Source organism: Diceros bicornis, chromosome 31, assembly GCF_020826845.1.
Source record: "Diceros bicornis minor isolate mBicDic1 chromosome 31, mDicBic1.mat.cur, whole genome shotgun sequence".
Classification (NCBI taxonomy): domain Eukaryota; kingdom Metazoa; phylum Chordata; class Mammalia; order Perissodactyla; family Rhinocerotidae; genus Diceros; species Diceros bicornis.
In genome coordinates, this window is record NC_080770.1 from 24,266,654 (window position 1) to 24,278,006 (window position 11,353).

At 59.3% G+C, this 11,353-nt stretch overlaps 2 protein-coding genes across 2 annotated transcripts; both read left to right on the plus strand.

Annotated features, from left to right (window-relative positions):
- Nucleotides 1-140: 140 nt before the first annotated feature.
- Nucleotides 141-7,350, plus strand: PEX16 (peroxisomal biogenesis factor 16). The gene is made up of 11 exons (XM_058527080.1): nt 141-425; nt 629-664; nt 1,479-1,555; nt 1,911-2,044; nt 2,178-2,278; nt 3,067-3,147; nt 3,278-3,427; nt 3,532-3,604; nt 3,737-3,856; nt 6,483-6,547; nt 7,169-7,350. The coding sequence occupies exons 1-11, from the start codon at nt 314-316 to the stop codon at nt 7,225-7,227; spliced, it is 1,008 nt and encodes a 335-aa protein (XP_058383063.1). The 5' UTR covers nt 141-313; the 3' UTR covers nt 7,228-7,350.
- A 2,626-nt stretch (nt 7,351-9,976) lies between these two features.
- FREY1 (Frey regulator of sperm-oocyte fusion 1) lies at nt 9,977-11,322 on the plus strand. The gene is made up of 3 exons (XM_058527081.1): nt 9,977-10,545; nt 10,764-10,837; nt 11,029-11,322. The coding sequence occupies exons 1-3, from the start codon at nt 10,442-10,444 to the stop codon at nt 11,148-11,150; spliced, it is 300 nt and encodes a 99-aa protein (XP_058383064.1). The 5' UTR covers nt 9,977-10,441; the 3' UTR covers nt 11,151-11,322.
- Nucleotides 11,323-11,353: the final 31 nt, after the last annotated feature.

Here is an 11,353-nt window from a genome sequence, read left to right on the forward strand (position 1 = left end):
GCCAACCCGAAAGGCGGAAGAACCTCCCCGGGGTCCCGACAGTGCGGGGCGGGGCGGGGCGGGGGCGGAGAGTGGGTTAACCAATGACCTGAAGATTAGGCCGCAGTTGCTAAGCGCTACCCCAGTGGGAGGTGATTTAAGGAATGGGGTGAAGGGTGGTTCAATGGCCCTTCACGTCACCATCCTTCTGGCCGGCGGAAGTTAAGCAACGGAGAGGCGGGCCTAGGACGGAAGCAGGAAGGAGGGCTCAGGAAGCAGGGAGCCGCAGCCAGTCGCACTGTCGATCCGTGAGTCTGTCGGTCCGGAGGGCAGGATGGAGAAGCTGCGGCTCCTGGGCCTCCGCTACCAGGAGTACGTGACTCGTCACCCGGCCGCCACAGCCCAGCTGGAGACGGCAGTGCGGGGCCTCAGTTACCTGCTGGCAGGTGCCACCCTGATCTTTGACCCATCCTTCGGGGCTCTGACCTCAGAGCCCACGGCTCCCTTCTCTGCGAAGTCAGGGTAGTGATCGCTGTGCTTGAGAAGTTCCTTCAGGTTCCCCTAGGGTGTAGGGAGGGGACGTCCAGGGACCCGAAGCGTCAGGGTGAGGCAGACGCTCACCGACGCCTCCTCTGTGTCTTCTCCCCAGGTCGTTTCGCCGATTCGCACGAGCTGTCAGAGCTGGGTGAGCCGGGCTCGGGGGTGGGTGGGGGGTGGGTGGGGGGTGGGAGGGCCCAGGAAGGCTTCCCAGAGAGGTGGCCACCGGGGCTCGCAGTCCTGGGCTTCCCGTTAGATCATCCTGTGCTGTGACTAAATGGGACAAAGGTCCAAAGTCTGCTGTCCTGGGCCCTCCATGTCCCCGTAGTCGAGAGACAAGCCTGGGGGCCTTGACTGATCAGGCGGCTGGGCTGAGCACCTGTCCTGCCTTTGCCCAGTTAATCCTCCCTACCGCCATATGAGGTGGGTACTGTTCTTGTCTTCAGGGTCCAGTTGAGGGAACAGAAGTTCAGTGAAGTTAGAGAACAGCCACTGATGGTCCCAGGAGCGGGATTCAAGTCTAGATCTCCCAGATTCCAGGCTCCCCAGACTGTAACTGCCTCAGTAGGGTTTGCCCAGGGAGCACTGGAGGTGAGAGCCCCGGAAGGAGGAGGTGGAGATGGAGTAGACTTTCAGGGACAGGCCGCAGAGAGAGCAAAGGCCAGGAGGTGAGACCACACATCCCTGTGGCTATTTGGAGCACGATGGGCAGTTCTGGGCAGCTGGAGACCAGACCACTCTTGGTCACTGAGATCAAACCATCCTTTCTTACTCCAGCCGCCCACCCGAGGTCGTATGGGGGTGTGGCGCTCTGAGAAGTGGATGGGGAGGCAGGTTGGTTTCCACATAGTCCATGGGTGGCTGAGCGCAGTGGGTGACAGGTGATTCCTGCCGCTCTGGGGAGAAGGTGAGGGGGTGGGGGGTGCAGAGCCAGCCTCTCAAGGCCACGCTCTGCCCCTCAGTGTACTCGGCCTCCAACCTGCTCGTGTTGCTCAATGATGGGATCCTACGGAAGGAGCTGCATAAAAAGTTGCCTGTGGTGAGAATTCTGCAAGGACCTGAGAATGGGAAGCATAGGGACTTGGGAACAAAATGGTAACAAACCAGCCCACGTGGGTAGCTCATGTTATGGCCTCATAGAGTATGAGACAGGCCTATGTCCATCTGAGGCTCAAGCCATCTCATTAGGTGAAGTGTCAAAGTGTAGTGTCCCCATCTCAGATGAAGAGATGAGTTCAGAGAGGCAGAGCAGCGTGTCCCAGGTGGAAAACTCAGGCCTATGCACTTAACTCTTGAAAAGGGGGAAATCCACATCTCCTGTCCGAGGAGTCCCCTTGGGAGAGGGCCCGGGACTAGGAGGAGCCCCCTGACCTCTTGGCCTGGGGCTCTTGCAGTCACTGTCCCAGCAGAAGTTGCTGACATGGCTGAGCGTGCTGGAGTGCGTGGAGGTGTTCATGGAGATGGGGGCCGCCAAGGTGTGGGGTGAAGTGGGCCGCTGGCTCGTCATCGCCCTCATCCAGCTAGCCAAGTATGTTGGGACTGTGGAAGGCAGCCCTGGGTGCGGGTAACTGAGGCCAGCTGTACAGATGGTGTTCAGCAGAGCACCACCGACCCCCTGCCGGCTAGCCACTTCCCCCAGCCCTGCCATACTCCTAACCCAGGGCTGTACTGCGGATGTTCCTGCTGATCTGGTTCAAGGCTGGCCTCCAGACCTCACCCCCCATCGTCCCACTGGACAGGGAGACCCAGGCACGGCCCCCGGGTAAGCTGCTTCCCTGCTCTGGAGTGGAACAGGGCGTGGGACTCGTTTGTGGATTGAGAGCTGACCAACTTGAATACAGTATTGTCTCTTTATGGAGCACATCTCTCCCCATCAATTCATTTTGTTCTCATTTCCTTGTATTTTACAGAGAAGAAAGAAGGATTAGGTTAGGGGCAGAATCAGGACTTGAACTCAGGACTTCTGACGTCACAGTCCTCATCCTTTTTTGTGGGCTGCAGGGAGAGGGGACGAGCATAAGCAGGAGACGGGGTCCTGCCAACTTGGTTTCTGGGCCTGGTTCTATATGAAGAGCCACAGCCTCGTGAGGCAGGGCCCCCAGCAGATCTGTCCCTTCAGGGCCTTGGGCCCGTCACTTGTTGGCTTCGGGGCCTCACTCTCCTGGCCTTGAGTGGGGCGGTTCTTTGCTTCTCCTCAGGGTCATGTCGAAAGCAAAGGACTGAGAAGATACGGCCCCTCTGGTGCTGTGGCTCCCAGAGATGTGGTTCTTGGTCCAGTCCCCGGGAAGCCTGGGTTCTTGGCTGCTGCATTTGCCACAGGTGATGCTGAGCCTCCCCAGGCCAGGGAGGGCTGCAGAATGCTCCCCCCTGTGGACAGGTCCCGGGCTGAGCCACAGCCCCTGCTGCAGTGTCCTTCACTCAGCTGCCGCCTTAGAACAAGCTCCTTCCTTCTCCCCTTAGCCCGTGAGCATTCACTGCACACGTGTTCTTTGCAGGCTCTGCTGGAAGCATGTCCCTCTGACAGTGTGGCCTTCTGTCTGTCCCTGCTAGATGGTGGCCACAGCCCTGGCAGCCAGGAGCAGTCCTATGTGGGGAAGCGGTCAAACCGAGTGGTGCGAACCCTCCAGAACAGTAAGTGGAGGGCGTAGCTGGACAGGGCACCTCGGTGCTGAGGTCAGCGTGGGCCTGGCTTTCATCACCACCCGCCCTCCTCCTGTCCCGGCCTGGGCCTGGCTGCTCATGCGCTGCCCTTGTGTTCTAGCTCCTTCCCTGCACTCAAGGCACTGGGGAGCCCCCCAGCAGCGGGAGGGGCGGCAGCAGCACCATGAGGAGCTGAGTGTCCCCCCGACGCCGCTGGGGCTGCAGGAGACCATCGCAGAGTCCTTGTATATTGCCCGGCCCCTGCTGCACTGTATCCTTAGCATGGGGTGGGGCCGGCAGTGCTGGGTGGGGATGGAGGGGGAGTGGGCAGGGTGGGCCGTGTGCTGGAGACCTCCTTGACGCCTTGGCCGTCAGTGCTTAGCCTGGGCCTCTGGGGTCAGCGGTCTTGGACACCCTGGCTCCTGTCTGGTGTTGTGGATGTGACCAGGTGAGCCTGGGCCCCTCTGGGGGGCTCCACTCCCTCCGCCGGGCTTTCTGCCACAGACCTGTCTTCACCTGGGCAAGCAGGGGTCCCCACTCCTCCTCTTGCTGGCCCTGACTGTGTCCGTTCCTTCCCCAGCCTGAGCCTCCTGAGCGACAGGAAGGGCCTGACCCGGAGGGAGCGGCTGGAGCTGCGGCGCCGGACCATCCTGCTGCTCTACTACCTGCTTCGCTCCCCATTCTACGACCGCTTCTCTGAGTAAGGACCGGGGGCACTGGGGCCCCAACCCCTGTTCACGCCTTCCCTGCCCCGCCTTCCCTCATCCACGGTCCACTGAGCACCCGCTATGTGCTGTCCTGGGTGTGGTCCCTCCCTCATTTATCGGATGCCAGCCCAGCCCTGCCCTCAGCCCATGCGTGCAGCCCAAGGGCAGGGCCACAAGGATGGTGGTGGGTGTGGGCTTTCCACACCCTCCAGCTCATTTGCACATCTTCCTGTCAAATAGGTTGGATTATCCCCACTTCTCAGAGGCAGCACTTGAGGTTCAAAGAGGTTGGGCAGCTTAAACAAAGCCAGGTGGTTAGCCAGTGGCAGAGCCAGCTCCCACATCTGTGTTCTCTCCTGGCCTGTCCCTGCCCTGCCCAGCCCCCACTCCGACACCTATGAGGGTCCAGAGCTCCCAGCCTCAGCCAGACACAGAGGGGCCTGCTGGGGGCCAGTGGGGGTGGCTCGAGGCCAGTCCCCCAAAGGCCTGTCAGGGTGGCTGCCTGAGTTCAGAAGGAGGTCTGAGGAGGGGTCCCTGTATAGTCACTGGGGCTGTGAGACAGGCTGGAGGCTCCCAGGACCCCTTGTCTAGGTCTTACCAAGTATACTGCTTAGAGACTGCACTATTATTAACTGGAATTGCTTTTAACATTATGGCCATACAACCTCTGTTGGGTTTTTTTTTTTTTTTTTTGTGAGGAAGATCCGCCCTGAGCTAACATCTGCCAATCCTCCTCTTTTTGCTGAGGAAGACTGGCCCTGGGCTAACATCCGTGCCCATCTTCCTCCACTTTATATGGGACGCTGCTACAGCATGGCCTGACAAGTGGTGCGTCAGTGCGCCCCTGGGAACCGAACTGGCAAACCCTGGGCCGCCACAGCGGAGCGCGCGCACTTAACTGCTTGCGCCACCTGGCTGTGCCCCTCTGTTGGGTTTTTTTGAGACAGTAGAAAGTAAGTTTATATTTAATACCTCTCCAGTCAAAATTAGTTGCCTGGCAGTTCCTATTTTCAGATAAGTTTGAAAGCTCATAAGGCAGTAAAGCCAAATCCTGTCCCATACTCTAGAGAGAACATTCCAGAGACTTACATGGATCACGTGACCCCCCCCCACACACAAATTGCTTGCACTTGCACAGAGGAAGCGTTACAGCCCCAGTATCTCATGGAACTGAGGAAGTTCGAGGTGACAGTAATCACAGAGGGGGCTCCCCAGGCTGCAAGCCTCGTCTGGCTCACTCTCCTGCTGACCTGACCAGCCTAGCACCCTCAGAGCAATGGCCCAGACTGAGAAGGGTCTAGAAACCTGTCAGAGAAATGCTTTGTTTCCCCAGAGGACAGGGAGCAGGGTGCTGAGGGGCTCTGGGGTGCAGGCTGGGAAGGGAGCAGGCTTCTGTTTCCTTTTCTTACTGTCAGACATCCTAGTCTCTTCCAGTCCTGTGACCTTGGGCAAGTTGTTGAGCCTCTCTGTGCCTCATTTCCTCATCTGTAAAGTGGGGATGGTAATAATACTCCCCTCAGAGGGTTTTGTAGGGGTTAAATGACTTAGTACATACAGTAAGTAGTGCCTGGTACACAGTAAGCACTAAACGTACATCTTATTTCTTTTATCATCATCAATACTATCGTCATCTCACCCAGGTTTCTCAGGTGGGAAACTCCCTTCTCTCTTTTTTTTTGTTTTGCTGGGGAAGATTTGTGCTGAGCTAACGTCTGTGCCAATCTTCCTCTATTTTGTATGTGAGTCACTGCCACAGCATGGCTGCTGGCAAGTGGTGTAGGTCCGCCCCTGGGAACCGAACCCGGGCCGCTGAAGCAGAGCACGGTGAACTTGGCCATTAGGCCATGGGGCCGGCCCTGAAACCCCCATCTCTTAAAAAGTAGGGTCTTGAGGGACCGGCTCTGTGGCCTAGTGGTTAAGTTTGGCACGCTCTGCTTCAGCAGCCCAGGTTCAGTTCTCGGCCAAGAACCTACACCACTCATTGGTGGCCATGCTGTGGTGGCGACCCACATACAAAATAGAGGCGGACTGGCATAGGTGTTAGCTCAGGGTGAATCTTCCTTAGCAAAACAAACAAACAAACAAAAGCAGGGTCTTGGCCCTTGCCCCTTCCTCTGAGCCAAAAGCGTACCCTCCTTGGGCTGTGTCCCCTCCTGGGGCACTGGCCACTCTCAGCATTGGCTTGTGAGATTTCGGTGTGGCTCAGCTCTTCTGCCAGACTGGGGGCTTCTCGAAGCAGGGCAGGGCTGTCCTCCCCTCGAGGACCTCACCATACCTGCTCGGGCGCTGCCCCGTGCCTGGCCCTCCATAAGCATTTGCTGGCTCCGTGGAAGGAAGGGAGGTGGGAGGAGGTGCCTGTGTGCAGGCTCTGAGTTAACCGCCAGCCTGAAGCGGAGGTGTGAGCATCCCAGGCCTGTGGCTGGGGCTCGGCAGGACCAGGGCCACACCCAGAGGTCTCATCCTTTTGTACTGGGGTCCTTCTAGATCCACAGAATTACTTTCCGTCTTCTGGGAGGCACTGCCTTTAGTCAGGAGGTCAGTGGAGGCTTTTTAGCACCCTCGTTTGCAGGGACCCAGACCCCCGACTCAGCCTGCTCCCTGTTTATCTCCTGCGTGCAGGGCCAGGATCCTCTTCCTGCTCCGGCTGCTGGCAGACCACGTCCCGGGCATTGGCCTGCTCACGAGTAAGCGTGGGGCGGGGGCGTGGTGATTACTGAGTGTTGCGGGTCTCGTGTGTGGCCCCGTCTCCCTGTTTTCTCTCTCTCCTTGTCATTTCATTCTTGGCACAGCTGGGAGAGGGAGCTCGGAGGTCAGGTTGGGTGGGTGACAGCTCCTGGGCATGGGCCAGGCTGGCCATAGAGCCTCAGGGGTGCCTGGAAGGAGGGTGTGCCATGGTGGGAGGACTCGTGTAAGATCGCATCGGGCTGTCAGTCTTTTTCCTGCCCCGTGTCCTGGAACAACACGAGACTGGCTTCTCTGGCTGGAGGACTATATGTCGGGAGTGAGGCCCACCAGGCTGTTCGGAGATTCCCCCTCAGCACTGGGCTGAGGCTGGCAGCATCTACAGCTGGACAGGCCGTGTGGCTTCTCTGAGCCTGCGAGTCTTTGTCTACACGGGGACAGAGATTGCTGCCAGTACCGCCTCCCTAGGGGTGGAGAGGTAGGAGAGTCGGGCTGCTGGCTGTGCAGATGTCAGCAGCTGGATTTGGGTGGCAGTGGCTGAGAAGGGCCCCAGGTAAAGCAAAGCCAGATTGGAGTCTGGCCCTCAGCCCCAAACTTGTTCCTCTGTCTCTCTTTCATTGCAGGGCCGCTCATGGATTATTTGCCCACCTGGCAGAAAATTTATTTCTACAACTGGGGCTGACAGGCGTCTGGGAACGGGGTGCGGGGAGGGGCAGCATGCTCTAATGCTGTGGGCAGGGGTGCCTCGGCCCTTCAGTCCCCTGTGCCCCTCTGCCCTAATAAAACTGACTCAGGCAGTGTCCAAGCACGTGGCCTCTCCGTGCCCACCACCCAGGGCACCTGGCCCGCCCATCCTGGCCAGGCTTTGCACACAGTCCTGGTCGCCACCAGAATCCCCCTAACACCCTCCCAACTTTGACTACACCCTCTGGTGATGGAACCACTGCAGCCCACACCTCGTCACTGGGCCAAGAAGCCTTCAGTTCCTCTAGAGAGCTGGGATTTAACCTCATCGAGCCTGGGAAGCTGCCTGCCATGGCAGCTGTGGGGGTAAACTCTGCTTCTCTCTAGCCAGTCCCTGTTGACTACAAACAATGCTGAACCTAGGATGACAGCTGCCCCCATGTCTTCTGGCCAGAGCCTGTGTTGGCCCCGTCCCTCTGCAGGGCCCTGTTGCCTGCATTCTCTCTGTGATGGAGCCTGGGGAACGGTGGGCCCAGTGCAGGGTGGCTCCTGAAGCCCTGAACCCCTAGTGGAGAGCAAAAGGCTTTTCTCCCATGAGAAGAACGTCAGTAGCAGCCAGCGCTGACACTGAGGCTGGGGGGGAGGGCGCTGGGGGGGATGGGAGCCTGAGAGGGTCTGGGAGAAAGCTGGGTGCAGGTTCAAGGGGGTATGAGCTGGGGTCTCCCCCACACTCTCCCTATCAGCTCCCTGGTGGATCCATGCACGCTGCTGGGGAGGGGAGAGGGACCTGGACTGTGTGGCCCTGTGAACAGACCACACTCTCCTGCTGGAGTTTCTAGCCAGATGGCGGTGGCTTAGGTTCTGAGAGGGCTCTGTTTGCCCCAGTTTCCGCCGTGCCTCACCTCTGCCCAGACCCCCCAGGGGATGGCCACCCTGGGGGCCAGCCTTACCCTGACTGCGTTCCCCAAGTGCCTCTGAGAAGCCCCACCCAGGTCCTGGGCTGGGGAGTGAAGGTACTGAGGCTTCAGGGGGGTCACAGCTCGAGGCCCACGACCTTCCGCTGAGTTTAACATGTGTTGCTGGGCACTAACCCTGTAGCGGGCCCTGGGCCTTGTGCCGTGTGTTCCGAAATGAGTAAGGCATGGTTCCTTGCCCGTGAGTTCTCACGGATTGGTGGAGGAGACAGCCGTGTATGTGCACGCAGCACGAGGGGTTTTTGCAGTAGATGTAAGTGTGCACAGAAAGTGGTCTAGATGGGAGGTGGGCAAGTGTGGGTGTCTGCCCGCCTGGACCGACACCTGGGGAGGGCACTGGTCAAGGGGAGCCTTCGTTCACGCAGGCCTTTAAACTGGGAAGGCTTCATCAGTCTTCCAACGGGCAGACGTAGAGGCGGCCGTGTGTGCCGAAATCAGCAGTAGTGTCATGGTGTGAAGCCATTGCTGGTGCAGATGGGGGTAGAGGGCAGGAGCAGAGGGGATGAGGCTGGAGGGGGAGCTCAGGGTCAAATCCAGCAGGCCATCGCATACCAGGCAAGAAACTTGCCCTGCCTCTGGGAGGCAGGAGGGGAGGTGCCTGCTTTAAACCTTGTCCCAGCAGCCAGGTGCAGGGCAGAGTGTGGTGGAGTACCATTGCGGGGAGAGACCTCTAACAGTGGACGGGGCGGAATTAAGGCAATGGCAGGGGCCAGACAGGTTTAGGTGTCACTCAGGTAGGCCTTGGGACTGGTTACAGGTAGAGAGAAGAGGGTGGCATCTCAGAGCCAAGGAGGGTGAAGGATGAGGGGTTTGGAGTCAGAGCGTCCAGAACTTGCAGTTCCCGGTAGGGTGACGCTTGGTGCGGACAGAGGATGCTAAGGCAGGTTTGTGGGAGACCCTGGTGTCCAGGACATAGAAGGGGAGACGATCAGTGAGAAGTTAGTTAGCGTGTGGGCTTAGAGCACAGGGGAGCAGATGGGCTGAAGGAGACAACAGAACTTGTCAGCCTCAGGGGGCTACTCAGGACCAGGAGCCAAGGTTGGAAACAAGGGCCGTCCCTCTCTGGGGACGTCTGCTGTCTTAGAAGCAACTGGGTTTCCAAAGTGCAGACCCCCGGGCTCAGCCCTCAGGTTCTGATTCCACAGGCCTGGGGTGCGGCCAGCACGGGGTGGTTTGGAAAGCCCCCGGGCTTCTGAAGTGGCCAGGCTGGCACTGCATTAACACGGGGCTGGGCAGGAACCAGACAGCGAAAGGGCGCCACAGCTTGGCCTCAGGCCTGGGAAGAGGCTGTCTCAGCGCACTGTCACACTGCATTTGTTCATTCAACAGGCATTCACTGAGCCCCGCCAGGTGTCACGTGCTGGGGACCCTGCAGTGAACAGTCCCTCCCCTCCGGAAGCTTCCTCTCGAGGGGGGCAGGTGCCAGGCTTTTGCCACCTAACCTGCAATCCCTTCTCCAGCCTCGGGTGGCGGCAGGGCCAGTGGAGCCCCTGGGCCAGGCTGTTCTAAGCTGCAGAGAGCAAAGTGGGGAAGTAGCTCAGAGCAGGCTCCCCTCTAGTGGCATCTGGGAGCGGGCCAGGGCTGAGTGACCTGCCCTGGGCTCTTTAGCTGGCAGGACCCTCCTGGGACTACTGAGATGTCGGAGGAAGAGATGGAGTGCTGACAGCAGAAGCAGGGGGAGGGGGCGGCTGAGCGGAAGTGGGTGGGGCTCTGGGTGGTGAGGATGCTGAGGTTTCTTCTGTTTATTTTACTGAGGCTGTGAAGTTTCAGCCCCCTGGAACTCTCGCAGCCACTTTCCGGCCTGGTGGATGGTCGTGTCTCTCATGACCTCACTGACCGTGACCTCTGCTGAGGGCCTACTGTGTGCCAGACCTTGGGCACATTATCCGTGAACCTCACCTATAGATGAGAAAAAGGCCTACAGAGATTAAGTGACGTGTCCACTCGCAAGAGGCAAGGATTTGAACTGAGATCTGACTCCAAAAGTCTGTGCCCTTAACGCTTGGGCAGTGACACCGGAACAAGACGTGGTTTGCCACCTGTTGGCCCGCAGCCTCAGTAAAATAAAACCAACAGAAAACAAACCTCACGGCGGAGGTTTCTGGCCTAGGCTCGGGGCTGGTGCTGACGCTGAGCCCTGGAACTAACGCCCTTTGTGAGGTTGCCCTGGGAGCTGGCAGCAGGTTCCGTCCTGCGGGGGTAGGGGCCAGAAGCCAGGATCAAGGACCTGAGTAGAAGATGGTTCTTGCCATGCTGGGGGCTCTGTACCCCAGGGCCCGGCTGAGCCTCTTCCTCCTCTACCTCGTCCTGGCAGCTGCCCTCCTCCGCCCCCAGCCGCTCAGGTAGCTCCTGGGGGCACAGGGTCAGGGCTCAACAGGGCGGGGGGCCTGGAAGGTGGGGGTCTGCCACGCTGTCCCTCCCCTCCCCAGAGGAGAAGCTGGCACTGTTACCCTGGGTGTCAGGGGGCTCACCAAGCCCCCCACCCTGGGCAGTTCCCCCCTCCACGAGGAGGTGGTAGTGGCCTTGGGGCCAAGGCTGAGCACCCCAACATCTCCCACAGGCCTCAACGATCTGTTCCCGAGGAATTTTCAGCCCCCCTGGAACTCTCGCAGCCGCTTTCCGGCCTGGTGGATGGTAGTCTCTCTCGTCTCCCCCCTTCCCTCCCCTGCTCTCACCCCTCCCTGCTGGGGCAGGCATGCCCCGGGGGAGGGCACCTGGGTCCAGCCTCAGGGTCTTCACATCCCAGAGAGCATCTGTCCAGGGATGACGTCACAGATTCAAAACCAGATTCCCCCTCCCACCCATACCCTCTTCTTTCTCTTTAGATTACGGGGTCCGACCGAAGCACCCATGGCCACGAGGGCCTCGACCCCTCCTCTCCCAGGCCCAGCAGCGCAAGCGGGACGGGCCAGACATGGCTGAGTATTACTACGACGCACACCTGTGATGGGCGCCCCTTATAAAGTTATTCTGTGCAGCAATGGCGTGGGCTCTCCTGGGATCGAACAAACTGGGCATGGGAGGGGTCCAAGCAGATACACCCACTGCGGTCCAGGCAGGAAATGGCACTTTAATAGTTGTGGCCAGTGTGACAGGACCAAGCTGGGGCTACAGCTGAAGCAGCCAGGAGGCCCCGGCTGGCCTGGCTAG

Excerpts from the sequence above, each read along its gene's own strand:
- FREY1 (XM_058527081.1), top strand. The coding sequence starts at position 10,442 with ATGGTTCTTGCCATGCTGGGGGCTCTGTACCCCAGGGCCCGGCTGAGC. Across the intron at positions 10,546-10,763 it reads CTCCGCCCCCAGCCGCTCAG|GCCTCAACGATCTGTTCCCG; the intron begins GTAGCTCCTGGG and ends CATCTCCCACAG. Across the intron at positions 10,838-11,028 it reads GCTTTCCGGCCTGGTGGATG|ATTACGGGGTCCGACCGAAG; the intron begins GTAGTCTCTCTC and ends CTTTCTCTTTAG.
- PEX16 (XM_058527080.1), top strand. The coding sequence starts at position 314 with ATGGAGAAGCTGCGGCTCCTGGGCCTCCGCTACCAGGAGTACGTGACT. Across the intron at positions 3,148-3,277 it reads GGTGCGAACCCTCCAGAACA|CTCCTTCCCTGCACTCAAGG; the intron begins GTAAGTGGAGGG and ends CTTGTGTTCTAG. Across the intron at positions 3,605-3,736 it reads GGTGTTGTGGATGTGACCAG|CCTGAGCCTCCTGAGCGACA; the intron begins GTGAGCCTGGGC and ends TTCCTTCCCCAG.